Source organism: Macaca mulatta, chromosome 3 (genome assembly GCF_049350105.2).
Source record: "Macaca mulatta isolate MMU2019108-1 chromosome 3, T2T-MMU8v2.0, whole genome shotgun sequence".
In the NCBI taxonomy this organism is placed as follows: Eukaryota; Metazoa; Chordata; class Mammalia; order Primates; family Cercopithecidae; genus Macaca; species Macaca mulatta.
The window spans coordinates 46518293-46545126 of NC_133408.1; the positions used below are offsets into that span (position 1 = coordinate 46518293).

The 26834-nt window shown below is 49.7% G+C and overlaps 1 protein-coding gene across 2 annotated transcripts in view; it reads left to right on the top strand.

Moving 5' to 3' along the window:
* The window catches only part of MYH16 (myosin heavy chain 16), a 74757-nt gene extending 48905 nt beyond the window's left edge, over positions 1 to 25852 (top strand). The window contains 16 exon segments of one of the 2 annotated variants that reach the window (NM_001431097.1): positions 770 to 856; positions 2235 to 2480; positions 3656 to 3773; positions 6005 to 6132; positions 6990 to 7186; positions 8702 to 8834; positions 11261 to 11477; positions 12524 to 12660; positions 12756 to 12859; positions 14161 to 14353; positions 16319 to 16522; positions 17801 to 17926; positions 19273 to 19443; positions 20534 to 20734; positions 21311 to 21538; positions 25457 to 25852. In NM_001431097.1, the coding sequence (NP_001418026.1) occupies positions 770 to 856; positions 2235 to 2480; positions 3656 to 3773; positions 6005 to 6132; positions 6990 to 7186; positions 8702 to 8834; positions 11261 to 11477; positions 12524 to 12660; positions 12756 to 12859; positions 14161 to 14353; positions 16319 to 16522; positions 17801 to 17926; positions 19273 to 19443; positions 20534 to 20734; positions 21311 to 21511 (2463 nt within the window). In that variant the 3' untranslated portion in view covers positions 21512 to 21538; positions 25457 to 25852. 2 annotated transcript variants of the gene reach the window in all.
* Positions 25853 to 26834: the final 982 nt, after the last annotated feature.

Genomic DNA, 26834 nt, shown 5'->3' on the forward strand with positions numbered 1-26834 from the left:
GAGGAGAAGAGGCTGGTTCTACCCGGGAGAGATGGGGGAGGGAACACTTGACCTCAAAGATGGAATTCAACAGGTAGACGCAGGGAGGAAGGGCTGGGCAAAGGGAGTAAAATAGCACCTACCTTCATTGGGATGAAAGTGTAAACAGAGAAAGCACCTGTTCGCAAGAACAGAGCATGGAGGGAGGCTTGAGGGTGGGGATCCTACACGGCATGAGCCCAGAAAGCTGGTGGGAGACAAATCACAGTGTACCTAATCCCAAATTCAGCCAAATTGGACAGGTGGTGGGTAGGACGGGCACTAATGCCCACCCAGTGTGGGGAAGACAGTGTCCTTCACTGATGACAGGCAGGGCACAAGGCCCCCAGGCACAGAATCCTGGCTTCTCAAAGGTGAAGCAGTCATCATGCTCTTTACTGGAGAAAAAGGAGCTCTGGGTGATTATCATTGGTATCATTAAATCTCATCCCATGGCCAGGCACAGTGGCTCATGCCTGTAATCCAGATACCTTGGGCGATCAAGGCAGGAGGATCAGTTGAGACCAGGAGACCAGCCTGAGCAACATGGTGAAAACCCATCTCAACAAAAACTTTAAAAATTAGCTGGGTGTGATGACACGTGTCTGTAGTTGCAGATACTCGGGAGGTGAGGTTAGAGGACTGTTTGAGCAAGGCAGGTGAAGGTTGCAGTGAGTCAAGATGGTGCTGCTGCACTCCAGCCTGGGCCACAGAGGAAGGCTCTATCTCAAAACAAAAATTTTCATCCCAGGTGGAGAAACAACGCAGTGACCTGTCCCGGGATCTCGAAGACCTCAGTGACAGGCTGGAGGAAGCGGGTGGAGCCACATCGGCTCAGGTACCCATCCCAGGGGGCCCAGAAACCCCCAGCCCTGCCCACACGTAGGGAGAAAAAATGCCGGACTATAAGCAGTTTGATCAAGACCAGTTCATTCTTGCTAGGTTCCTGAGACAGACTTGAGGAGAAACCAATTAATAATTTAAAAATGAGGCCTGGAGCAGTGGCTCACGCCTGTAATCCCAACACCTGGGGAGGCAAAGGCAGAAGGCTCACTTGAGCCCAGGGGTTTCTGACCAGCCTGGGCAACACAGCAAAAGCCCATCTCTTAAAAAGAAAAAAAAAAAGGAGCTGGGCATGGTGGCACATTCCTGTAGTTCCAGATACTCAAGAGGCTAAAGAAGGAGGATCACTTGAGCCCAGGGAGGTTGAGGCTGTAGTGAGCCATGATGGCACCACTGCATTCCAGCCTGGGTGACAGAGCAAGACCCTGTCTCTTGAAAACAAACAGAAAGAGTTTGCTACTCACAGTTCCCAAGAAGCCAGGGCACAGCAGGCCACGCAGGGCCAGAGAGAGGCACTGAGGCTGGTTAGGAGGCAGATGGCCAGGAAGAAATGTAGGCACAGGCCTTTACTCTGGCTCCCATGGGAAGGAACAGGTGAAACAGGGTGAACAGGCTCCTGACTGGCCAGTCTGGACAGTCTCAGTGGACTGTGGAGCTGATCCTAGTTGTCGGTACCTGGACCTGGAGTGATTAGGGCAGGAATATAGTGAGTAGAAATCTGAGAGCCCAGCCAGGTGCGGTGGCTCACGCCTGTACTCCCAACACTTTGGGAGGCTGAGCCAGGTGGATCACCTGAGGTCAGGAGTTCGAGACCAGCCTGGTCAACATGGTGAAACCCCATCTCTACTAAAAACACAAAAAATTAGCTGGGCATGGTGACAGGCACCTGTAATCCCAGCTACTTGGGAGGCTGAGGCAGGAGAATCACTTGAACCCAGGAGGCGGAGGTTGCAGCAAGCCGAGATCATGCCACTGCACTACAGCCTGGGCAACAAGAGTGAAACTGCTTCTCAAAAAAAAAAAAAAAAAAAAAAAGGACATCAGTCGTTAGCTTAGGGCCCACCCTAATCCAGTATGACATCTTAACTAGCTCCCTCTGCAAAGACGCTATTTCCAAATCAGGTCCCATTCACAGGTACCCACGGTTAGGACTTGAGTATATCTTTTTGGAGGGTACAATTTAACACACAACACTCCCTAAACAATTCCTGTGGGCAACCCCCGCCCCCCAAAGGCTAAGCATTGGCATTTCAAGCAGGACTTCTTTTAGCGAGGTGCGGGAAAATCAGGGAACCACCGAGCAGCTGGGCGGTGTCCACCCCAAAAAGGCTGGCACTGGCCATTTCTGCTAAGCCGCTCCTCTTCTACCCCAGATCGAGCAGAACCGCAAGCGGGAGGCTGAGCTGCTGAAGCTGCGGCGGGAGCTGGAAGAGGCCGCCCTGCAGAGTGAGGCGACGGCCTCCACACTGCGCAAGAAGCACATGGACTCCATGGCCGAGCTGACAGAGCGTGTGGAGAGCCTGCAGAGGGTCAAGTCCAAGTTGGAGAAGGATAAACAGGTCATGAAGGCCGAGATTGACGACCTCAGTGCCAGTGTGGAGACGATACAGAAGTCCAAGGTGAATAACCTAACTGTGGGCCGGGCACAGTGGCTCACTCCTGTAATCCCAGCACTTTGGGAGGCTGAGGCAGGAGGATCGCTTTTGAGAGGCCAGGAGTTGGGGACCAACCTGGACAACATAGCCAGACCTCATCTCTTCAAAAAACAAAATTATCCAGGGATGGGAGCATGTGCCTATAGTCCTAGCTACTCAGGAGGCTGAGGCAGGAGGATTGCTTGAGCCCAGGAGGTTGAGACTGCAGTGAAATGAATATCATTGCGCCACTGCACTCCAGCCTGGGCAACAGAGCGAGACCCTGTCTCTAAAATAAAATAAAATAAAATAAAATAACCTGCCGGTCACAATGGCTTACGCCTGTAATCCCAGCACTTTGGGAGACTGAGGCAAGCGGATTTCCTGAGGTCAGGAGTTCGAGACCAGCCTGGCCAACATGCTGAAACCCTGTCTCTACTAAAAATACAAAAATTGCTTAAACCTGGGAGGCAGAGGTTGCAGTGAGCCGAGATTGTGCCACTGCACTCCAGCCCGGGCGACAGTGCGAGACTCTGTCTCAAAAAATAAAAATAAAAAATAAAAAATAACAATAACCTGTGCTTCAATTTCTTCATCTATAACATGAAGACAATTGTCATAATCCCCACCTTAGAGTGCTATTGTGAGGGCTGCAATAGTTTCTGGCACATAAGAAATGCTCAGTAGGCCAGGCACAGTGGCTAATGCCTGTAATCCCAGCACTTTGAGAGGCTAAGGCAGGCAGATCACTTGAGCCCAGTTCAAGACCAGCCTGGGCAACGCAGTGAAACCTTGTCTCTACAAAAAATAAAAATAATTAGCTAGGTATGGTGGCATGCACCTGTGGTCCCAGTTACTCAGGAGGCTGTGGTGAGAGGATGGCTTGAGCCCAGGATGTCGAGGCTACAGTAAGCTATGATTGCATCTACGCACTCCAGCCTGGGTGATAGAGTGATACCCTGTCTCAAAAAAAAAAAGAAAAGAAAAGAAAAGGCAATGGTGAGCCATTTGGGGTTTCTGAGACAGGGGCATTCTAGAAGGACTAGGCAGGTAGCCTGGGAGGCACACAGGAGGAACAGGGCAAAAATCAATGGGGAAGTAGGGAGGGCTTGGCCTCCCCCACCCGCAACTTCCCCACTGAGTTCATCCTTCCTGAGCAGATGAATGCCGAGGCCCACGTCAGAAAGCTGGAAGACAGCTTATCAGAAGCCAATGCGAAGGTGGCAGAGCTAGAGCGAAACCAGGCAGAAATCAATGCCATCAGGACCCACCTCCAAGGTGAGCCCTCTCCGCCCTGAAGCTTGCTAAGGAGCAGTGCATGGAAAGGAACTGGGATACTCAAGGAAACAGAGCTTTCTTGGCCTTGGAAGATTCCCATCCAAACCCCTCGTGATGAGACGAGGAGATTTTATTCCATCTGCTGAATATTCCAAGTAACATCTTTACAATGCAAAACAGGGAACACAATTCAATGCATTTTCGTATCCGTTCTCTCACCTTCCCGGTGAGATCAGCAGGAGAGGCATTCATGCTGACAAAATACAATTTTCAAACATTTTTAAACATGACCCACATACCAATAGAAAGCGAACATGTGTCAAGGGTTTATTTAACTCCTTAATGAGGGAACCAGAAAAAATGGTAAAACTGCCTTCAAAGAGCATTTGAAAGGCAGAGATTTCAGCTGGGAAAAGAAATGCTAAAATAACTTTGCTGAGTTAGATGCAGAACTAGTTAATATCCTATCGGACAATAATACTGTAACCTCAGGTTTAGTTTAGGGTTTGTTTTCCCCCCTGCCGGAAGAAACACACCTTTGTCATAGAAATGCATCTTTGCATCTCTGTAACAAAAATAATTGGCAATTTATCAATGTATAAGTCGATTTCTAACTTTGCAGAAGCTGTGCTCTAATAACACAGGGGTAAACAGTAAGTCAAACAAAGGCACATTTCCGTAGAGAACTAAATAGTCTGCAGGTGGGCCTGTTAGTGCTCCGGTGTAACATCAAGAGAACTTGCAGGCACCCTTTCGCCTTATTTCTCACGTTTGGAATTCTTTGACAATATCCTGGCTGGGTGCGGTGGCTCACACCTGTAATTCCAGCACTTTGGGAGGCCAAAGCGGGAGGATTACTTGAGGCCAGGAGTTTGAGAACAGCCTGGGCAACATAGCAAGAACCCTATATCTACAAAACAATTTTTTTAAATAGCTGGGTGTGGTGGCGCACACTGGTGGTCCCAGCTACTTGGGAGGCTGAGGCAGGAGGATCACTTGAGCCCAGGAGTTCAAGGTTGCGATGAGCTATGATTGTGCCACTGCACTCCAGCCTGGGCAACAGAGCAGAACTCTACTTCAAAAAAAAAAAAAAAAAATCAATATCAGGCTGTGCGCAGTGGCTCGTGCCTGTAATCCCAGCGCTTTCGGAGGCTGAGGTGGGCAGATCACTTGAGGTCAGGAGTTCGAGATCAGCCTGGCCAATGTGGTGAAACCAGGTCTCTACTAAAAATACAAAAAAAAATTAGCTGGGCGTGGTGGTACATGCTTGTAATCCCAGTTACTTGGGATGCTGAGGTAGGAGAATCACTTGAACTCGGAAGGCAGAGGTGGCAGTGAGCTGAGAGCACGCCACTGCACTCCAGCCTGGGTGACAAGAGTGAAACTCAGTCTCACAAAAAAAAAAAAAAAAAAAAAAAAAGGCTGGGCGCAGTGGCTCACACCTGTAATCCCAGCACTTTGGGAGGCCGAGGTGGGCAGATCACGAGGTCAGGAGATCGAAACCATCCTAGCTAACACGGTGAAACCCCGTCTCTACTAAAAAAAAAAAAATACAAAAAATTAGCTGGGTGTGGTGGTAGGCGTATGTAGTCCCAGTGACTCAGGAGGCTGAGGCAGGAGAATGGTGTGAACCCAGGAGGCAGAGCTTGCAGTGAGCCGAGATCACGCCACTGCGCTCCAGCATGGGTGACAGAGCGAGACTCCGTCTCAAAAAAAAAAAAAAAAATCAATATCCCCACTTGATGGATAAGAAAAGTGAAGCTCAGTAAGCTCAGTGACTTACAGGGTAGAACTGGAAATCCTTGCTTTTTCTCTCGGGCTCATGAACTTCTTCCTGGCCTCTGGCTCCAGTGATCATCCCACAATTGACAGGAGTGTAGGTTCTGGAATGGTGACAAATACGTTTTACAAAGGAAATAGTCTCTGTCCCACTGTTTCTCCAAACTCCTCCACTGCATCTCCTGACATGTAGGAGATGGGGGTTTCATTATGTGAGGCCCCTAAGTCCATGCAGGTTACCTGGATCTTGGTAACCCTTGAGCACTTGTCTTTCTCCTGGGCTCACTTAATTTGGAGGCTAGAGTGGTGATCCACCATGCTCCCCATTCCAGTTCCATTGGCCAAGTCACCATATTTATTGGGTACTTTAGGAGCAATGCCCTGGGGAACTTAGGATCTGGCTGGGGAACCAGTTCTTCATCCAATATTTCTTCCATTCCCTTCTCACCCAGCTGAAAATAGTGAACTGAGCAGGGAATATGAGGAGTCCCAGAGCCGGCTCAATCAAATTCTACGGATAAAGACATCTCTGACGTCACAAGTGGATGATTACAAGAGGCAGCTGGATGAAGAGTCAAAGGTTTGTTTGGGGGTAGGGTTGTGGTGGAGACAGCTGCCTCCTTAAAGTTACAGGTTACAGCTGGGTTTGGTGGCGCATGGCTGTAATCCCAGCACTTTGGGAGGCCTAGGTGGGAGGTTCGCTTAAGGCCAGGAGTTCAAGACCAGCCTGAACAACACAGCAAGACCCCCCCCCCAACCCCCTCTAACCCCATCTCTACCAAAATAAAAAATAAAAAAGTTGGCTGGGCGTGGTGGCTCACGCCTGTAATCCCAGCACTTTGAGAGGCGAGGGTGGGTGGATCAGCTGAGGTCAGGAGTTCGAGACCAGTCTGGCCAACATGGCAAAACCCAGTCTCTACTAAAAATATAAAAATTAGCTGGGTGTGGTGGTGAGTGTCTGTAATCCCAGCTACTCGGGAGGCTGAGACAGGCGGAGGCGGAGGTTGCAGGGAGCTGAGATCGCACCATTGCACTCTAGCCTGGGTGACAAGAGTGAAACTCAGTCTCAGAAAAAAAAAAAAAGTTTCCAGGTATGGTGGTGTACACCTATAGTCCTAGCTAAAGAAAGTTACAGATTATGAAGATGTCAAAGGAGCACAAAAAGTATTTGATATCGTAGCAAATAAAAAAGCTAACTACAAAACTGTAGGATGTGATGTGTACAACTAAATGAAATTACATATCCTTGTGGACAATAATAGAATGAGAAGAAGTCACAGGATGAAAATTAAAACCCCAGTGGTTTGGATTGTGGGATTGTGTATCTTTTCCCCCTTTCACCTGCCATCACTGCTGCTCCAGTGTTATGTGTATCTAAGTGGTGGCCCTGTGGGCTGCGGAAAGCCCCCACGGCCCCTGACACGCGGGTCCCCACAGTCTCGCAGCACCGCCGTGGTGAGCCTGGCCAACACCAAACACGACCTGGACCTAGTAAAGGAGCAGCTGGAGGAGGAGCAGGGAGGCAAGTCGGAGCTGCAGCGCCTTGTATCCAAACTCAACACCGAGGTCACCACCTGGAGGACCAAATACGAGACCGACGCCATCCAGAGGACAGAGGAGCTGGAGGAGACCAAGTGAGTGTGGTCCTCCTGCTGGGAGAGCCAGGTGGGCTGGGCAGGTGGCGCTGGGGGCCTCACCACCATGTCAATCACTGCTACGGCCAGGGCCAAGCCCAGGAGAAGGACATTCACAGGCTCCTTTAAGAGGAGGACAATGTGTGTGGACAAAGGAGCCTGCTCTGTGGGCCAGAAATGGTGGCTCAGGCCTGTAATCCCAGCACTGTGGGAGGCCAAGGTGGGAGGATTGCTTGAGCCCAGAAGTTCGAGGCCAGCCAGGGCAACATGGTGAGATCCTCATCTCTACAAAAAATTACAAAATTAGCCAGGCATGGTGGCACGTGCCTGTAGTCTCAGCTACTTGGGAGACTAAAGTGGGAGGATTGCTTGAGCCCAGGAATTGGAGGCTGCAGTGAGCAATGATCGAGCCACTGCACTTCAGCCTGGATAACAGAGAAGGATCCTGTCTCTAAAAAAAAAAAAAAACTACAGAAGTGGACACCTGAGGAAATAAGGGGGGACATGGAAGTGGGCCTCTCTCTGGTGTAAAAGGAAGCTGGCCTGGATGCCCCTGGGCCCATGCACGCAGGGAAGCCCTCTGAGTGAGCCACCCTGGGTCAGGAAGCAGAGGGGATCCATGACAAGTTAAATCAAAGAACATGGTCAACTTAACAAACTCCTCTATAGACTTTTCTGGATTCTCTGAAAAAATAGTCAGATTTTTTCTTGTATAAAGCCAAATTAGACAGAAAATGGCACATGTGCTCTAAGTGTTTCCGGGATCCCAGCCTGCTGGCTGGTCCCGTCCATCCACTGAAATTTCTGCTAATATGATAGCAAATAAGGCATAGTGACTTCCAGCTGATGCAATACTTTCATCTAAAGCTCTAAGCTCTTTTTTACCTTGAGCCTAAATTTGCCTTCCTGTGACTTCCACCTCTGTCCTCCAGGTCTTTGCTATAGAGGCTGCTGGGTACTACCTAGTGTTCCCCCAAGGCTCCCACTCCTGGGCTAAACCTAAATCTCAACCCCTAAGCTTGTCTCTGTCCCAGACACCCTCAGGGCCCCTCCATCCCCTGGCTTAGACCTTTGCTCCTGTGTCCCCTTCTCAGAGAGTCTCCCCTGAGTCTGTATTTGACACTATCACCCCCTCCCACCTGGACTGCCTGTCCTCTTCCTGGCTCTATTTGTCACTGCAGTGCTTATGTTCTATAGGGCATGTATTGCGTGCCCCGTCCCAGCTCCAGAACAAACATTTCATTTGTTAGGGCAGGTATCCTAGCCTGTTTTATTCAGTGCTGCATCCCTAACACCTGCAACAATCCTTGGCACAGAGTAGAGAAAGTGTTTGTTGAATGAATAAATGAGAGAGTGAATGGGCAGCTGTGGCTGTCCTGTAAACGCTCTGCATCGTTTCCAATGTTGACACCAGAGCTTAGTACCATGCCCACCACACTCTGACCCTGGCAATGTGGAGGTGGTGCCTGTGAGCGCCTGTGTTTCCTTGACAGCCCCTCTGGCCCTCATTTGCAGGAGGAAGCTGGCCGCCAGGCTTCAGGAGGCAGAAGAAGCAGCTGAAACCGCCCAGGCCCGGGCTGCCTCCCTCGAGAAAAATAAACAGAGACTCCAGGCAGAAGTTGAGGACCTCACCATCGACTTGGAGAAGGTCAGAGGGTCAAATGCTTAAAGCTGCCTATTTACCGGGGCAGAGAGCCCACAGCAGGGCGAGGGCAAGTCTGTCACACGTCTGGGGTCATCAGGAAGAAACACATGGTTCAGGAAGGTGCAGCGCAGGGGTGCCTTCAGGAGCTTGCTGGACACGGCTGCCGCTTGAGCACGCGTTCATGAACTCTTCCGAGATCTAAGAGCACAGTGGCCCATGCCTCTAATCCCAACACACTGGGCGGCCAAGGCAGGAGGATCACTTGAGCCAAGGAATTCAAGACCAGCTGAACAACACAGGGAGACCCTATCTCAAAAGAAAAAAAAAAGAGATGGAGTTTGGCTTTTGTTGCCCAGGCTGGAGTATAGTGGCGCAATATTGGCTCACTGCAACCTCCGCCTCCTGGGTTCAAGCAATTCTCATTCCTCAGCCTCCTGAGAAGCTGGGATTACAGGTACCCGTCAACGCGCCCAGCTAATTTTTTGTATTTTTAGTAGAGGCGGGGTTTCATCATGTTGACCAGGCTGGTCTCGAACTCCTGACCTCAGGTGATCCACCCGCCTCGGTCTCCCAAAGTGCCGGGATTACAGGTGTGAGCCACTGTGCCCAGTCCCCCAAAATTTTTAAAATAAAAATTTAGCCAGGTGTGGTGGCATATGCCTGTGGTCCCAGCTACTTGGCAGGCTAAGGCATGAGGATCATTTGAACCAGGTGTTCAAGGCTGCAGTGAGCTATGCTTGCACCACTGCACTCCAGCCTGGCAGACAGAGTAAGACACTGTCTCAAATAAACAAATAGGGCCATAAGCAGGGTAAAATTTGCCCTGAAAGTTACACGATGCAGCTGGGCACAGTGGCTCACGCCTGTAATCCTAGCACTTTGGGAGGCCGAGGCAGGCGGATTGCCTGAGTTCAGGAGTTCGACACCAGCCTGGGCAACACGGCGAAACCCTGTCTGTACTAAAATACAAAAAATTAGCCAGGCGTGGCAGCAGGCACCTGTAGTCCCAGCTACTCGGGAGGCTGAGGCAGGAGAATCGCTTGAACCCAGGAGGCGGAAGTTGCAGTGAGCCAGATCGTGCCACTGCCCTCTAGCCTGGGCGACAGAGCAAGATTCTGGCTCCAAAAAAAAGAAAAGCAAGTTACATGATGCACCTTCCCTGTTCCCCTCTCTCTTCCACAAACTGTATCCCATATACTTTGCGTGGCTAACTATTCCTACTTGCATCCCTGGTTCAAACTGAGTTGCCAGTGTCTATGAGAATTAAATAAGATTTCCACTGGCCTACACCTCCCTGGTCTTGGTCTAGATGGAACCATGATTCATGCTGGCTGTGAGGGGCCATATGCAGCCCAGTACAAGAATGTGCCACATGAAGTGGCCTCATAGGTAGAAGGTCACATCCATATGAGAGGTTTCAGAAAAAAAGTTCTGGCAAGGTGGTTCACGCTTGTCATCCCAGGACTTTGGGAGGCTGAGGTAGGAAGATTGCTTAAGTCCAAGAGGCTGAGGCTACAGTTAGCTATGATTATGCTACTGTACTCCAGCCTGGGTGACAGAGTGAGACCTCATCTCTTGAAACAAAAAAAAAGGTTGGGCACTGTGGCCCATGCCTGTAATCTCAGCACTTTGGGAAGCTGAGGCGGGCAGATCACCTGAGGTCAGGAGTTTGAGACCAGCCTGGCCAACATGGTGAAACCCCATCTCTACTAAAAATACAAAAAGTAGCCGGGTGTGGTGGCACATGCCTGTGTAATCCCAACTACTCAGGAGGCTGAGGCAGGAGAATCGCTTGAACCCAGAAGACAGAGGTTGCGGTGAGCCGAGATCACACCACTGCACTCCAGCCTGGGTGACAGAGTGAGACTCCGTCTCAATTAAAAAAAAAAAAAGTCCTGAAACTCAAAAAGGTTTTGCTACGCCACAAAAGAAACAAAGCAAAACTTTACAAAAGCTAATATAGCACAACAGCAAATAGTTGCCAGGGAGTTATGAGAAAGATGAACTCTATAGAAAAATAAAGTCTAAGAATAGTCTGTTTTGAGTTTATGTGTAATGTATATTACTACATTACAGTGAAATATATCAAGAGGAGTTAGGCCAAATGTCATAAATCTGGGAAGGCCACTGTGGCCCAAACTCCTCATTTGACACCTGAGAGAATTCTAACCTGGGAAAATAAGGTGGAACGCCCCAAGCCACACACCTCTCGGCGGGGGGAAGTTTTAGAACTGGCATGCAGCTCTTTGCAGACTCTCTGTTCTGTGCTTCTGCCATAGGTGTTGAATTACATTCCAATTCCCAAGGAGTCCGTAGTCTCAGGAGTTACTGGAGAAAGGGAAGGAAGGAAGAGAGGTTGGTGGGGGGTGGGAGGAGGGGACAGAGGCAGGGAGTTCGGACCCCTAGAGGCCATTTCCAACTTTCCTTAGGCCAATGCGGCAGCCGCTGCCCTGGACAAGAAGCAGAGGCTCTTTGACAAGATGCTGGCTGAGTGGCAGCAGAAGTGTGAGGAGCTGCAGGTGGAACTGGATAACTCACAGAAGGAGTGCCGCATGTACATGACGGAGAGCTTCAAGATCAAGACTGCCTACGAGGAGTCTCTGGAGCATCTAGAGTCCGTGAAGAAGGAGAATAAGACCCTGCAGGGTGAGTCTGAGGGCAGGTGGACGGGATGGGCCTGTAGGGATGGGGACACAGCCAGAGTCCCCTTCGTCCTGAGCACATCATCAGTTGAGTACCTGGCACATAGTAGGTGCTCAATAAATGTTTGTTGACTGACTAGCAAGTGCTTTGCAGAAGCACTTCAGCATTCAGCAGTATAACTTTAGGTGAGTTGCTCAATCTTTCTGTGCCTCACTTTCCTCATCTATAAAATGAGGAAATAGCTGGGCATGGTGGCTCATGCCTGTAATCCCAGCACTTCGGGAGGCCGAGGCAGGAGGATCACTTGAGGTCAGGAGTTCGAGACCAGCCTGACCAACATGGTAAAACCCTGTCTCTACTGAAAATACAAAAAATTAGCTGGGCATGGTGGCGGGTGCCTGTAGTCCCAGCTACTTGGGAGGCTGAGGCAGAAGAATCGCTTGGACCCAGGATGTGGAGGTTGCAGTGAGCCAAGATCATGCCACTGTACTCCAGCCTGGGCAATAGAGCAACACTATGTCCCAAAAATAAATAAATAAAAAAAATAAAATGAGGAAATAATTCTACCCTCCTTAAAAGGTTGTCATGGGCCGGGCGCGGTGGCTCAAGCCTGTAATCCCAGCACTTTGGGAGGCCGAGACGGGCGGATCACGAGGTCAGGAGATCGAAACCATCCTGGCTAACACGGTGAAACCCCGTCTCTATTAAGAAATACAAAAAACTAGCCGGGTGAGGTGGCGGGCGCCTGTAGTCCCAGCTACTCGGGAGGCTGAGGCCGGAGAATGGCGTGAACCCGGGAGGCGGAGCTTGCAGTGAGCTGAGATCCGGCCACTGCACTCCAGCCTGGGAGAGAGAGCGAGACTCCGTCTCAAAAAAAAAAAAAAAGGTTGTCATGACAATGAAATAAGATTATAGCCAGGCATGATGGTTCATGTCTGCAGTCCTGGCACTCTGGGAGACCTGCTTCTTACCCCAATGGAGGAATGATGGTGCCACCTGCCATGACTCTGGAATGCTGAGTCTTATTAACATGAATATTTCTATCTCAGAGGAGATAAAGGATCTCATTGATCAGCTGGGTGAGGGAGGAAGGAGTGTGCATGAGCTGCAGAAGTTGAAGAAAAAACTGGAGCTGGAAAAGGAAGAACTCCAGGTGGCCCTGGAAGAAGCTGAGTCTTCCCTGGAGGTAACCACAGGGCCATCACGTTGGGGACTGTGGACCCTTGGCCAGGCACTGCACACCTTCTTGGCCAGAAAGACTCATGTTTATATTCCTGGTAGGTTGAAGAGAGCAAAGTGATTCGAATTCAATTGGAACTGGCTCAGGTTAAAGCTGACATCGACCGGAGAATCCATGAGAAAGAAGAAGAATTTGAGGCTACCAGGTACAGAGCTGGTGGGATGGGAGGCTGACTCTTGGGCAGCGTGATGGAGCAGAGTCCAGAAACCTGGGTCTCTTTCACCTACTAGTTGCATGACATTGGGCAATTCAGGTGAACCTCGCTGAACCTGTTTCCTCATCTATGAAATGGAAATAAAGACGGTACCTCACACTACTGTGTCTAGTTTATGAACACTTTGTTTTTGGGGGTTTTGGTTTTTTGGTTTTTTTTTTGGAGTCATAGTCTTGCTCTGTTGCCTAGGCCACAGTGTAGTAGTGCAATCCAAGCTCACTGCAACCTCTACCTCCTGGGTTCAAGCAATTCTCCTGCCTTAGCCTCCCAAGTAGCTAGGATCACAGGCATGTGCCACCGTGCCAAGCTAATTTTTGTATTTTTACTAGAGACAGGGTTTCGCCATGTTGGCCAGGCTGGTCTTGAACTCCTGACCTCAAGTGATCTGCCCACCTTGGCCTCACAAAGTGCTGGGATTACAGGCACGAGCCACCGTGCCTGGCCTATGAACACTTTAGATGTAGTATTTTAGCCATGATGGTTAATGAAGCAGAGAATCTATTATGTGCTTACTGGCTGTTTGTATATCTTCTTCGGAGAAAAGTCTGTTCTTTGCCCCTTTCGAAAATTGGATTGCTTCTTTTTATTGTTGAGTTGTAAGAGTTCTTTATATATTCTGAACACTAGACTTATCAGTAATGATTTGCAAATATTTTTTTCCCATTCTATGGGTTGTCTTGTCACTTTCTTAAAGGTATCCATTCAAACATAAAGGTTATTTCATTTTGGCTGGGCACAGTGGCTCACGCCTGTAATCCTAGCACTCTGGAAGGCTGAGATGGGAGGATCCCTTGAGCTCAGGAGTTTGAGACCAGCCTGGGCAACACAGCAAAACCCCCATTCTACAAAAAAAAAAAAAAACAAAAAAAACGCTGGGTGTGGTGGCATGGCCTGTAGTCCCAGTTACTGGGGAGGCTGAGATGGGAAGATCACTCGAGCCGCAGAGTTCAAGGCTGCAGTGAGCTATCATCACACGACTACACCATCACAGAATGTGATGGTTTTTCCATTACAGCCTGAGCCAGAGAGTGACTCTAAATCAACAAAATGACCTTCCTTTAATTTCCCCAAAGCATGAAACCCTCATCCCTGTCTTGTACCTTTTTAAGGGTTTAATTTCACAACATGGTGCCTGGACTCATGCTAATGCTGAGACCTCTTCTCTAGGGAGGCCTAGCACAGACTGAACAGCTAGCCCAGTATGTCAAGGTCTTCTCTGCTTGGACTTACAGGAAGAACCACCAGCGGGCAATCGAGTCCTTGCAGGCCAGCCTGGAGGCAGAGGCCAAGGGCCGGGCAGAGGCACTTCGGCTCAAGAAGAAGATGGAGACGGACCTCAATGAGATGGAAATCCAGCTGGACCATGCCAACAAGAACAACAGCGAACTTGTAAAGACACTGAAAAGGCTGCAACAGCAAATCAAGGTAGCGATCTGGGAGAAGGAGAAACGAGGTACAAGGCACACTATCATCGGTTAAGTCTGAAGGCCTAAAGGGGGCTAACTTAATGCATGTCTTCAGCCAGCATAAAGGCATAAGAGTGAGAATGTGGGGTGGCTGTCAGTCCAGGGAGCAGGAGGCTTGGGGACTATATAAAGAAGAGGCCCTCAACCACCAAAAGTCCCAATTCTGGACAACTGGAAAGATGGACCAAAGGAGGGAAACAGGAAGTTAAGCTCATCTTGATCCCTCCCTCCCTCCCTCCCTCCCTTCCTCCCTTCCTTCCTTCCTTCCTTCCTGAGATGGAGTTTTGCTCTTGTCACTCAGGCTGGAGTGCAGTGGTGCAATCTCGGCTCACTGCAACCTCCACCTCCCGGGTTCAAGCAATTCTCCTGCCTCAGCCTCCTGAGCAGCTGGGATTACAGGTGCCCGCCACCACGCCCAGCTAATTTTTGTATTTTTAATAGAGACGGGGTTTCACCATGCTGGCCAGGCTGATCTCCAACGCCTGACCTCAGGTGATCTGCCCACCTCAGCCTCCCAAAGTGCTGGGATTACAGGCGTGAGCCACCACAGCCAGTCCTGTCTTGATTTGTAAAATCATTTTTTACTTATTATAAACCATTTCAGACATAGAGAAATGAAGAACACAACAAAACTCATATACCCACTACTTGCCTTAAAAAATAAACACAAACAGAGCTGAAGACCCCTTTACAATCATTCTATTATGAGACTGTTCTTTACAGCATACAGAGCTGGAACCACACTTGCTAACTGGAGACGTGCCCTAACCAGGTACTGTTTTAGGTGTCCAAGAGTGGACAAGACAATGCTGGACACAGTTGGTGTTCACATGTAGTCCCAGCTACTCAGGAGGCTGAAGAGAAAGGATTGCCTGAGGCCAGGCTTGAGTTTGTGACCAGTCTGGGCATCATAGCAAGACCCCATCTCCACAAAAAATAAAATGAGCCAAGCATGGTGGTGTGTGCCTGTAGTTCCAGCTACTCAGGAGGCTGAGGTGGGAGGATCACTTGAGCCCAGAAGTTGGAGGCTGCTGTGAGCTATGACTACACCACTGCATTCCAGCCTGGGTGATAGAGTGAGACTCTGTCTCGAAAACAAAACAAAGAGTGGACAAAACAGACAAACATCCCCATGCAGACAGCAACAAAAATAAAACTGTATTGTTAAAACTGGTGATAAGTCCTATGGAGAAATAAGAGGACAGCCTGGGCGCAGTGGCTCACGCCTGTAATCCCAGCACTTTGGGAGGCTGAGGTGGGCAGATTGCTTGAGGTCAGGAGTTTGAGACCAGCCTGAGCAACATGGCAAAAACCCATCTCTACTAAAAATAAAAAAATTAGCCAGGTGTGGTGGCAGGCACCTGTGATCCCAGCTACTTGGGAAGGTGAGGCAGGAGACTCACTTGAACCTGGGAGGCGGAGATTGCAGTGAGCCAAGATCATGCCATTGCACTCCAGCCTAGGGGAGCCAAGATCATGCCATTGCACTCCAGCCTAGGGGACAGAGCAAGACTCCATCTCAAAAAAAAAAAAAAAAAAAAAAAAAAAAAGAGAAATAAGAGGACAGAAGAAAGCTGGGGATCAACCTAGGCAGGATTAGAATATGATTGGCTGAGGTCACTGGGGAGGCCTCCTGGAGAAGGCTGTGCTGGGAACACCAGGTGCTCTATCATCGGGAAAGGTTTGACTTCACGTTGACCTCATGTTAGATAACTTCCTGGGTCCTGGCCCTGCTGGAGCTCCACCACACCATAAGCTCCCCAAGCCCAGGTCTGTTCCTCACTCTTCTTCTGTGACCTCCCCACCTGCCCAGTTTCCTGCTGAACCCAGTCGATAAAGGTCACGGCGCCCTCAGGTCTGGCCATCCCCAAGGTCATACCATGGCCCAGTGTATGGGCTCAGGCTGGGTCCCTGTGCCCCCCAGGACTTGCAGGTCCAGATGGACGAGGATGCCAGGCAGCACGAGGAGCTGCGGGAGCAGTACAACCTGCAGGAGCGGCGCCTGAGCCTGCTGCAGACGGAGCTGGAGGAGGTGCGTTGTGCCCTGGAGGGCAGCGAGCGTTCACGAAAGCTGCTGGAGCAGGAAATGGTGGAGATCACCGAACGGCACAACGAGATCAACATCCAGGTAGGACAGGGCTCCTGGGTCAGTGCCACTTGCACCCACACTCTGGGGGTTAGGGGGTGCTGGGGTGAGGCCAGGATGGTGCCCAAACCATGTGAGCCCCCATCAAAACTCAGAGGAAGGCAGTGCACCCCACTCAGCAAATCCTCAAAACTCATCTGCAGAGCTTTTTGTAAAATTGTGACTTTAAAGTCCAGGATATAAAAGATATCCCAGCCTGGGCCGGGCACGGTGGCTCACACCTGTAATCCCAGCACTTTGGGAGGCCGAGGCAGGCGGATCACCTAAGGTCAGGAGCTCGAGACCAGCCTGGCCAACATGATGAAACCCCATCTCTACTAAAAATACAAAAATTAGCCGGGTGTGGTGGCAGGCACCTGTAATCCCAAGTACTCAGGAGGCTGAGGCAGGAGAATTGCTTGAACCCAGGAGCAGAAATTGCACTGAGCCAAGATCATGCCACTGCATTCCAGCCTGGGTGACAGAGTGACCATCTAAAAAAAAATGTGTGTGTATATATATATATTTATTTATTTATATATATATAAATATTTATATATTTATATATATATTTACTTAAATAGATATCTATCCCAGCCTGACCAACATGATGAAACCCCATCTCTACTAAAAATACAATAATTAGCCAGGTGTAGTCATGCATGCCATAATCTTAGCTGCTACTTGGGAAGCTGAGGCACAAGAATCACTTGAACCCTGGAGGTCGAGGTTGCAGTGAGCCAAGATCATGCTACTGTACTCCAGCCTGGGCGACACAGTAAGACTCTGACTCAAAAATAAAAATAAAATAAAATATATAATCTTGGCCAGGCACAGTGGCTCACGTCTGTAATCCCAGCACTATGGGAGGCAGAGGTGGGAGGACTGCTTGAGGCCAAGAATTCAAGACCAACCTAGGCAACATAGCCAGACCCTGTCTCTAAAAACATGAAAAATTAGTTGGGCGTAGTGGTGCTCATCTGTAGTCCCAGGTACTTGGAAGGCTGAGGTGGGAGAATTGCTTGAGCCTAAGAGGTTGGGGCTGCAGTGAGCTGTGATTGCATGACTGCACAATCCAGCCTGAGTGACACAGCAAGATCCTGCCTAAAAAAAAATAAAATAAGAATGCAGGAGAGGGACCCATACCCCACGCAGAGGGCCCAGGGCCATTTCCTGTTGGGGTTGGGCAAGCATGTCTGGCAGAGGTTGTGTTCTTTCCTGGACACAGGAAGGCCCATGCAGACTCCTGGCTCATGGTGAGATCTCCATTTCTTCCTCCAGAACCAGAGCCTCCTCGTGGTCAAACGCAAGCTGGAGTCAGATGTCCAACGCATCTCCAACGAGCACGAGGAGCTCATCAGTGAGTTCCGCTCGGCCGACGAGAGGGCCAAGAAGGCCATGACGGACGTAAGTGCGTGTGCCCCTTGCTGCTGGCAGGCAGGGTTTTGGTGCCTGCTGAGGACCAGGCTGTCTGGGCGGGAAGGCCACTCCTGCCATCGTGGGCCACTGTGGACCCAAGCGTGGTTCCCTGCCAGGGAGAATGTGGCCCTGCTCTGGAGGAGCCCAAGGCTTTTCTAAAAAGCCACACACATGAAAGTAAGAAAGATTTACAAGCTCTAGGTGATCATGTGAAAGATTATAGCACAACGCCCTGGGTCTTGCATCAAAGAAGCCATCAAAGTGGGTTCATCTGGGCAGGCTTTTTGGCAATGGGATGCATTAAAACAGCCTTGGGCTAGGCATGGTGGCTCACACTTGTAATCCCAGCACTTCGGGAGGCCAAGGCAGCAGGATTGCTTGAGGCCATGAGTTCAAGACCAGCCTGGGCAATATAGCAACTACTAAAAATGTTAAAAATTAGCCGGGCATCGTGGCATGTGCCTGTAGTCTCAACTACTCACAAGGCTGAGATGGGAGGATCACCTGAACCCAGGAGTTTGAGGTTGCTGTGAGTCATGATCCCGCCACTGCACTGCAGCCTGGGTGACAGAACAAGACCTTGTCTCAAAACATGAAATAATAACAAAAACAATAAAATCAAACCGCCTTGAGGGAAGGGCTAGTAAAAGGAAGAGACATGAGCCCAGGGACGCAGAGGAGGACGTTGGCAGGATGTGCCCCCAAGTGCTCTCAGCCCAGTATCCCTTCGGGTGTTCACACCAGCCTCGAGTGGTGGGTTCTGTTTACTCCCTACTTGGTAGATGAAGGAATACAGATTCTCATCATCAGGCTCCTCTCACTTGATGGAAATCCCAGGAGTTCAGGAACATTGCTGGTCTTACTTGTTGCTACCTCCCAAGAGCACAGGCCCATGCCTGGCCCACCGTAGACCCTCATGAACATCTGTGGAACGAATGTAAGGAGAAAGGGACTGAGAGGGGACAAGCAACATGCTGAAGGTCACTCAGGGCTGGACACAGTCCTGGGTCTTCCAACTCCAGAGGCTGTGCTTTTCCCACCCTCCATGCTGTGCCCCTCATGGAGAGGGCAGTCAGTAGGGTTTGGCTTGAGTGTGCCCGGCTGGTGGGAGTCTGTGAAGATGGGAGGCATGAGCTTGGCTCCCTCACCCCTCTCGGGGGCAAAAGGGAGCATAGGGCACCCCTTCCACCAAACCCCAGCGGCATGTCAGCGGGGCTCCCCCTGTCAACCAGTTGGTTTCCTAGAGACAGGGAGACAAGTTCTCACATCTCTCAAAGGAGCTACGAGCCTGGGTAGCACCCAGCTCTAACTCCTGCTCTTCTCCCCACTTGCAGGCCACCCGCATGGCAGAAGAACTCCGGCAAGAGCAGGACCACTGCATGCACCTGGAGAAGATCAAGAAGAACTACGAGGTCACCATCAAAGACCTGCAGGCCAAGATGGAGGAGGCCGAGCAGCTGGCTCTGAAAGGCGGGAAGCGCACAATCATGAAGCTGGAGGCCAGGGTGAGGGCGATGCAGGGCTCTGCTAAGGGAGGAATGGGGATCTGGTGGGGTGGGGGGTGTGTGTGTGAGACGCCTGTCTTTTGCCAAAAAACATGTCCTGGGTTTGATGAAGAATCGGGTTATGCAAGTGCTAGGAAAGAAGAGGAAATTGAAAGGACCAGGTGCAGCGGCTCACGCCTGTAATCCTAATATTTTAGGAGGCTGAGGCGGGAGGATCGCTTGAGGCCAGGAGTTTGAGACCAGCTGAGGCAACATAATGAGCCCTCCATCTCTACAAAAAAAAAAAAAAAAGTTAAAATTAGCTGGGTGTAGTGGCACATGCCTGTAGTCCCAGCTACTCAGGAGGCTGAGTTGGGAGGCTAGCTTGAGCCCAGGAGATTGAGGCTACAGTGAGCTATGACAGCACTACTGCACTTCAGCCTGGGTGACAGAGCCAGACCCTGTCTCAGAAAAAAAGAGAAAAGAAGGAAAGAAAGAAAGAAGGGAGGGAGGGTAAGAAAGAGAAAAGGAAATTGAGAAAAGAGCTCTAATTTCTCTCAAGTTCTCCTCTCCTCCTTCCCTCCCTGTCACCTTCCTCCCTGGAATGTCCTTAGCCTTGAGCAGAGTAATCCCCAATATACTCCTTGCCTTTTTTTACTCACTGAAAGAAAACAAGGCTTAGTCTTTACCCCATGAAATGCCAGAGCTGGAAGGGCCCGGAAAGTTCCATCATTTTGTCTGACTCCCTGACACCCCCATTTTCCAGAGGAGGGAATTTGAGGCTCAAGAGTGTTTGACAACCACAGCATGGCCTGTAAAAGGCAGAGCCCACCCGACTCTCCTGTCCAGGGTCCATCCCCTCACCTCTGGGCAGGAGGCGGATACTGCAGCCACAAGGCCCCTGTCTGAGGCCACTGAGCTCTGAAGCTCAAAACCATGCGTTCCAGGAGGCTGAGGCAGGAGGATCGCTTGAGCGCAGGAGGTCAAGGCTGCAGTAAGCCATGATCACGCCACTGCCCTCCAGCCTGGGCAACAGAGCGGGACCCCGTCAAAAAAACAAAAAACAAAACACACGTGTTCGCTCAGCTGCATTCCTCTCTTCCTCCCACAGATCAAGGAACTAGAGACAGAGCTGGACGGGGAACAGAAACAGCACGCGGAGACGGTCAAGACGCTGCGTAAGAACGAGCGTCGCCTCAAAGAGCTGATCTTCCAGACAGAGGAGGACAACAAGACCAACCAGCGCATGCAGGAGCTGGTGGAGAAGCTACAGAACAAGCTGAAGATCTACAAGAGGCAGATCGAGGAGGCGGTGGGTGCCTATGCGCCTCCCTGCTCCTCCTTCCCTGACGCTTGTTTTCTCAGTGCAGGTCCCCAGCCTTTCTGGGAATTAACCACAGGGAAAGAAGCAAGCGTAGGCCCTAAGATGATTCTGTGAGGCTCATGTCCATGGCGTCTCCTCCTTGGAATCCAGTGGGAGGGGCAACCAGACACTACATACCAGAGATAAGAACTTGTAAAGAGGCCAGGCATGGTGGTGGCTCATGCCTGTAATCCCAGCACTTTGGAAGGTTGAGGTGGGTGGATCCCCTGAAACCAGGAGTTCGAGACCAGCCTGGCCAAAATGGTGAAACCCATCTCTACTAAAAATACAAAAATTAGTCAGGCATGGTGGGAGGCACCTTAACCCCAGCTACTTGGGAGGCTGAGGCAGGAGAATCGCTTGAACCCTGGAGGTGGAGGTTGCAGTGAGCCAAGATCGTGCCCCTGCACTCCAGCCTGGGTGACAGAGCGAGACTGTCTCTCAAAAAAAAAAAAAAAAAAAAATGCACATTTAACCAGAACCAGCCATGTTTATGCCCCGTTTCCTGCCGTGCCTTTGTCACAGGAGGACCAGGCCAACCAGACCCTGGCTCGATACAGGAAGACAGTGCATGAGCTGGATGATGCTGAGGAGCGAGCGGGCATGGCAGAGACTGCCCTAAACAAGCTGCGCACCAGACACCGCGTGGCCGGCAAGGGCATCACCTCTGTGGAGATCATCCAGGTGTCCAAGACAGGCACCTCGAAAACCCTTTCTGAGGAGTGAGCCCCTCCGTGTCCTAGGCCACAGCCGGTAGGTGTGGACTCTGCTCTGGACGACCTCGCTCAGAGTGCTCCTTCCCTGCACTGGCTTTGCTCCTAGCAGTGGTACTATGTGACCCAGCCATATTCCCCCTGCTCCCCAGCTCTAGTCTTTGTCACACCCAGTCTCATGCAACAGGAAGCACAAAGCTCTTCCCCTCCCTGTTTAGCTGCAAAACCCCTTTAGATGCTCACAGCCCTCGGGTGGGGCGTTGTTCACCTGTATCACAGGTGCTGGCCGACCTGATGTTCCCCCATCTGCATGGAAGGGCGGTTCCCAAGTGTGATGCCACTTGACGCTAGCCTTGGTACCTAGTGCTTAGTACACAGTCACTGGGACATCCACAAGCTTATGGCAATGTGTGTTCATCTTTCATGTTCCCCACAATATCATTCTTCACTGGATATTTCATCAATCCTGGTTGAGTTCAGGTCTCTAATGCTAAGAAAATGATAATTATCATCACAGCTGCCATTTCTCGAACACCGAGTGCAGGTGGGATTTTGAGGAAACAATGTAAAGTAGTCTTTATTCCCCTGAATTCAGAACTAATCAAGGATGAAAAATATTGGAGATAAATATATAAAAGTTAAAATAGGCTGGGCGCAGTGGCTCGTGCCTGTAAATCCTAGTACTTTCGGAGGCTGAGGTGGGAAGATGGTTTAAACCTGGGAGTTCAAGACCAGCCTGGGCAACACAGTGAAACCCTGCCTCTACAAAAGTAAAAAAATTAGCCAGGCATGGTGGTGTACACCTGTAGTCCCAGTTACTCGGGAGGCTGAGACAGGAGGATCCCTTGAGCCCAAGAGTCTGAGGTTACAATGATCTATGATCATACCACTGCATTCCAGCCTGGGCAACAGAGCGAGGTCCCATCTCAAACAAAAAAAAAAGTCAAAATACCAGTTTTATTTATTTGTTTATTTATTTGAGAGAGAGTCTTGCTCTGTCACCAGGCTGGAGTGCAGTGGTGCGATTTCGGCTCACTGCAACCTCCGCCTCCCAGGTTCAAGCGATTCTCCTGCCTCAGCGTCCCAAGTAGCTAGGACTACAGAGGAACATCACAATGCCCAGCGAATTTTTGTATTTTTAGTAGAGACAAGGTTTCACCATGTTGGCCAGGATGGTCTCAATCTCTTGACCTCATGATCCACCCACCTTGGCCTCCCAAAGTGCTGGGATTACAGGCATGAGCCACCACGCCTGGCCCAAATACCAGTTTTACTATGCTGTAATTCTAGATTGAGGATGTGGCTTTAATGTGCGTCCACCATAGGCATCCTCGTACTTTGCCTCAAAATTAAAGATACCTGAAACCCCAACTCTACTAAAAATACAAAATTTGCCAGGCATGGTGGCGCACGCCTGTAATCCCAGCTGCTCGGGAGGCTGAGGAACTAGAATTGCTTGAACCCAGGAGGCACAGGTTGCAGTGAGCCGACATCACGCCACTGCACTCCAGCCTGGGTGACAGAGCAAGACTCTGTTTCAAAAAAAAAAAAAGATAACTGCAGAACTGAACAAATGCAGGCTTAATCCCTGGGGAGCAGCCACTATTCCCAGGAGAGGAACGATCAGAACCCAGCATCCCTGGCAGTAGATCTAAAAGGAGAGATTAGGTGGGGCTCAGCTCTGCCTTCCTGGTTCCTTCCTTATTCCAAAAACAAGATCAATCACTCCTTTTCCCATGGACAGAAGCAAAAAGAAAGTGAAGAGTAAGGCACAGAATGTGATTCTGGAAGAGTGGATCCCAAAACGTGGTCCCAGGACCAGCAGCATCAGTGTCACCTAGGACATTCTTAGAAACGCCTATTCTTAGGCCTGGCTCCAGACCTACTGCATCAGGAGCTCCGGGGGTGCGCCCAGCATCTGTGATTTAGCAAGCCCTCCAGGTGACTCAGATGTGTGACTGAGTTTGAGAACCACCCAGATACACGCAGCCAGGGTGTGGAGGTTTCTCCTTGAACAAGAGCCAAGTGCTAGGAAAGTAAAGGAAACTCAAAGGGCTGGGCGCAGTGTCTCACGCCTCTAATCCCAACACTTTGAGAGGCCAAGGTGGGAGGATCACTTGAGGCCAGAAGTTTGAGACCAGCCTGGGCAACATAGCAAGGCCCTATCTCTACAAAAAAAAAATGTAAAAAATGAACGTGGTGGTGGCTAAGTGCATGGAAAATGCTTTTCACTCTCTTTTCTATCCTACAAGGTAGGTATAACTACCCCCATTTGTCAGGTGAGGAAAATGAGCTTGGAGAAGTTCGGTGACTTCCTCATGGTCACACACACCTTGTGCTATGAAAAGGCAAGTTATCTTTTATTTGAAGTTACTGTGGAGATTGATATGGTTGCCATCTGTGTGGGATTAACCAGGGCAGCAAAAAATCAAAGACTTGGTTCACTTTGGGAGGTGGGGTGGGCTGAACCCTAAGCACCACCCTCCATGGCTTCTCGGAATTATATCTGGCCTCCCTGAACCAACATCTTGTTGAATCAGCCCTAGTGAGGAGGGTAAGGTTCCCTGCTCAGTTACAATTCGCTATCTTTCAGTAATGGTGGTCAGTTTGGGTTTTGGCCAAAAGCGATAACCCCATTGACCTTTGATGTGAAGCTGAGCTTTATCTGACCATTTGCTTAGGGAGGAGATAAAATATGGGGCACAGAATCTTTTTCTGAATTCTCTAACCCTGAAATAATGGTTAGCTCAGGAAGTTAAGGAAATCAGAAGCTTGTCTCTGCATTAATGTGTAACCATCTCCTTTCAGGGCAAACACCTGAAAGGGATCCTTCCCAGTGAGCTCTGACCTAGGTGGGGACTACTCATGAGGCTTCCTGCACACCAAGAGTCAGTAGGCAGTTCAGCTCCTTCCCCTAGGAGTCTTAGGCTCCAGGATTAGACATCCTTTAAAGCAGGTCCCCTGCCCTGGCTTGGCTGGACCTGGTACAATTGCTCTGTCACAGCAAGGATCTACTTCCATGCCATCAGGCTGCCATCCTGCCACCAGAGGTGATGAGGCTGTGCCTCTGGGGTCTACTCTCCATGTCCTGATCTGTCCATTTTGTTTTTATTTAATCAGCCAGGCATGAAGGCAGGTCCCTGTAATCCCAGCTACTCAGGAGGTTGAGGCAGGAGAATTGCTTGAACCTGGGAGGCAGAGGTTGCAGTGAGACTCTGTCTCCAGAAAAATTTAAAAAAAAAAAAAAAATTAAAACTGAAAAGGAAAAAAATTAAAAACATAAAAATAAAATATTTTAACAGAAATGTAAGAGAATAAATAAAACCGATCCTTCACCAGGCAGAGGAGAGAAGGGAATTCCAGATAGAAGGCCCAACACACACAAAAGTGCAAAGGTGGGAGGTACATAAGGGCACAGGCTGGCTGGAGCAGATGGGCTCAGGATGAGGCCAGAGACCTGCAGCGTGGTGGGGGATGAAGCTAGCAGGGTAGGGTAGGCAGGGGTGAGACTGTGAATGGCTCTACTGGGTGCAAATATTCCATGAACTCCATAAGGAAACCTTACTAATTTTAAAAATCCATTTGTGGGAATGTGATGTGCAGTAGCTTTTCTTTCTTTGGAAGATGGTCACATCACAATAGCAAAACCCCTTGTGACACATCACAGGCAGGCTCTCAGGGAGGGCTCTGTATCCCAGGGCACTGCACTCTGGGCCCACCCAATGACTTGTAGGGGTACATTAAGCCCAAAGAATGTGTCTCTTAACTCTCAGAACTTCATGCAGAACAAGCTAGGTATGACTCAACAGTATCCATTACTAGTAAGGAAGCCTTTGCAGAAGCTTCCTAGGCATCTCAGGGAGCTGATGTCAGAGGAGCAAAGATGTCAGAGTTCCCAGCTCTGACCCACATGGACTTGCTCACCTTGCTCACTATCTATCTTTCTCTCTTTTTCCAGGGTAATACAGATCTCAACTGCGGTTCATTGAGAGGGAGAAAATACGAAAATGGAAAACTGGATCTATCCTGAGAATGTTTACTATGCAAAAGAAAGTGCAAGCCAGGAAGAGACAGGTGGTGAAGAATAAAGAGTGCTATGGTGGAGAATGAACTTGGGAACGTAAATACCAGCCATTAGAAAAATGAAAATGAGCGGGGCTTCTCTGGGACGGCAGTAAGCATTTGGATGACAGTAACGATGGGTCTGTTTCAGTTGAGTTCCTACATGTTCATGTCAAGGACGGAATATGTAATGTCTGTGACCCAGCTGTTCTCTACAAAGAATTCCTCATGTTGACAATGTTAATGTCCCAATATAGCTTAAATAAAATAAACATTAAAAAAAATAGACCAACTGGGGCTTCTTTGCTTTTTTAGACAAAGAGTCTTGCTCTGTGGCCTGGGCTGGCATGCAGTGGCACAATCATGGCTCACTGCAGCCTTGAACTCCTGGGTACAGGCAATCTTCCTGCCTCTGCCTCCAGTCCAGTACAGTAGCAGTACCGACGTGTAGCTCTGCCAGGCTAATTTTTATTTTTCTAGAGATGGGTTCTCACTATGTTGCCCTGGCAGGTCTTGAATTCTTAGGCTCAAGCAATCCTCCCACCTCAGCCTCCTAAAATGTTAGGATTACAGGTGTGAGCCACTACACTAGACTTGGAGCTTCTTTTTAAATGGAGAAATTTTATTTTCCTAAGACTTATCCAAAGGCAATTTTTACCACCGCCACATAAAAAAGTTTTGTTGCATCCCTATATACTAATTCACAGGCTTGTTTCTACTGGAAACCATGAAAACAATACAGTCTTGGTGAAGTTCTTTCCAAATTTTGAAAGTCTATATCAGAGAAATGAAAACAAACTAGGTTTCTTAAAGCCAAGAAAGTTACGGAATCTCCGGAGCAGGTCAAGTCCATCCAGGCTAATGCTCCACATCGCCCCTGCACGTTCCATCTCATCTCCCAGGATGTCCAGACACCAGTGGGTCAACTCCGCGAGGGCAGGCAGTTAGCCATTTTGTTCACTACTGTATCCTCAGCAACTAGAGACTGCCAGGGCTGAAGTGTGCACACAGTAAACACATAGAGAGGAAATGAAAGAATGAGCTGCTTCCCAGGGTAGTGTCCTTCCTGACACTGCCAGAAAGTTCTTCCTTCAATCCAGATGAGACCTGTGCCCCGGTGGCATCTGCATGCTGACCTGCTATTTCTTTCTTTTTTTTTATTTTTTTGAGACAGAGCCTCACTCTGTCACCCAGGCTGGAGTGCAATGGCACAATCTCGGCTCACTGCAACCTCCGCCTCCCGGGTTCAAGCAATTCTCCTGTCTCAGCCTCCC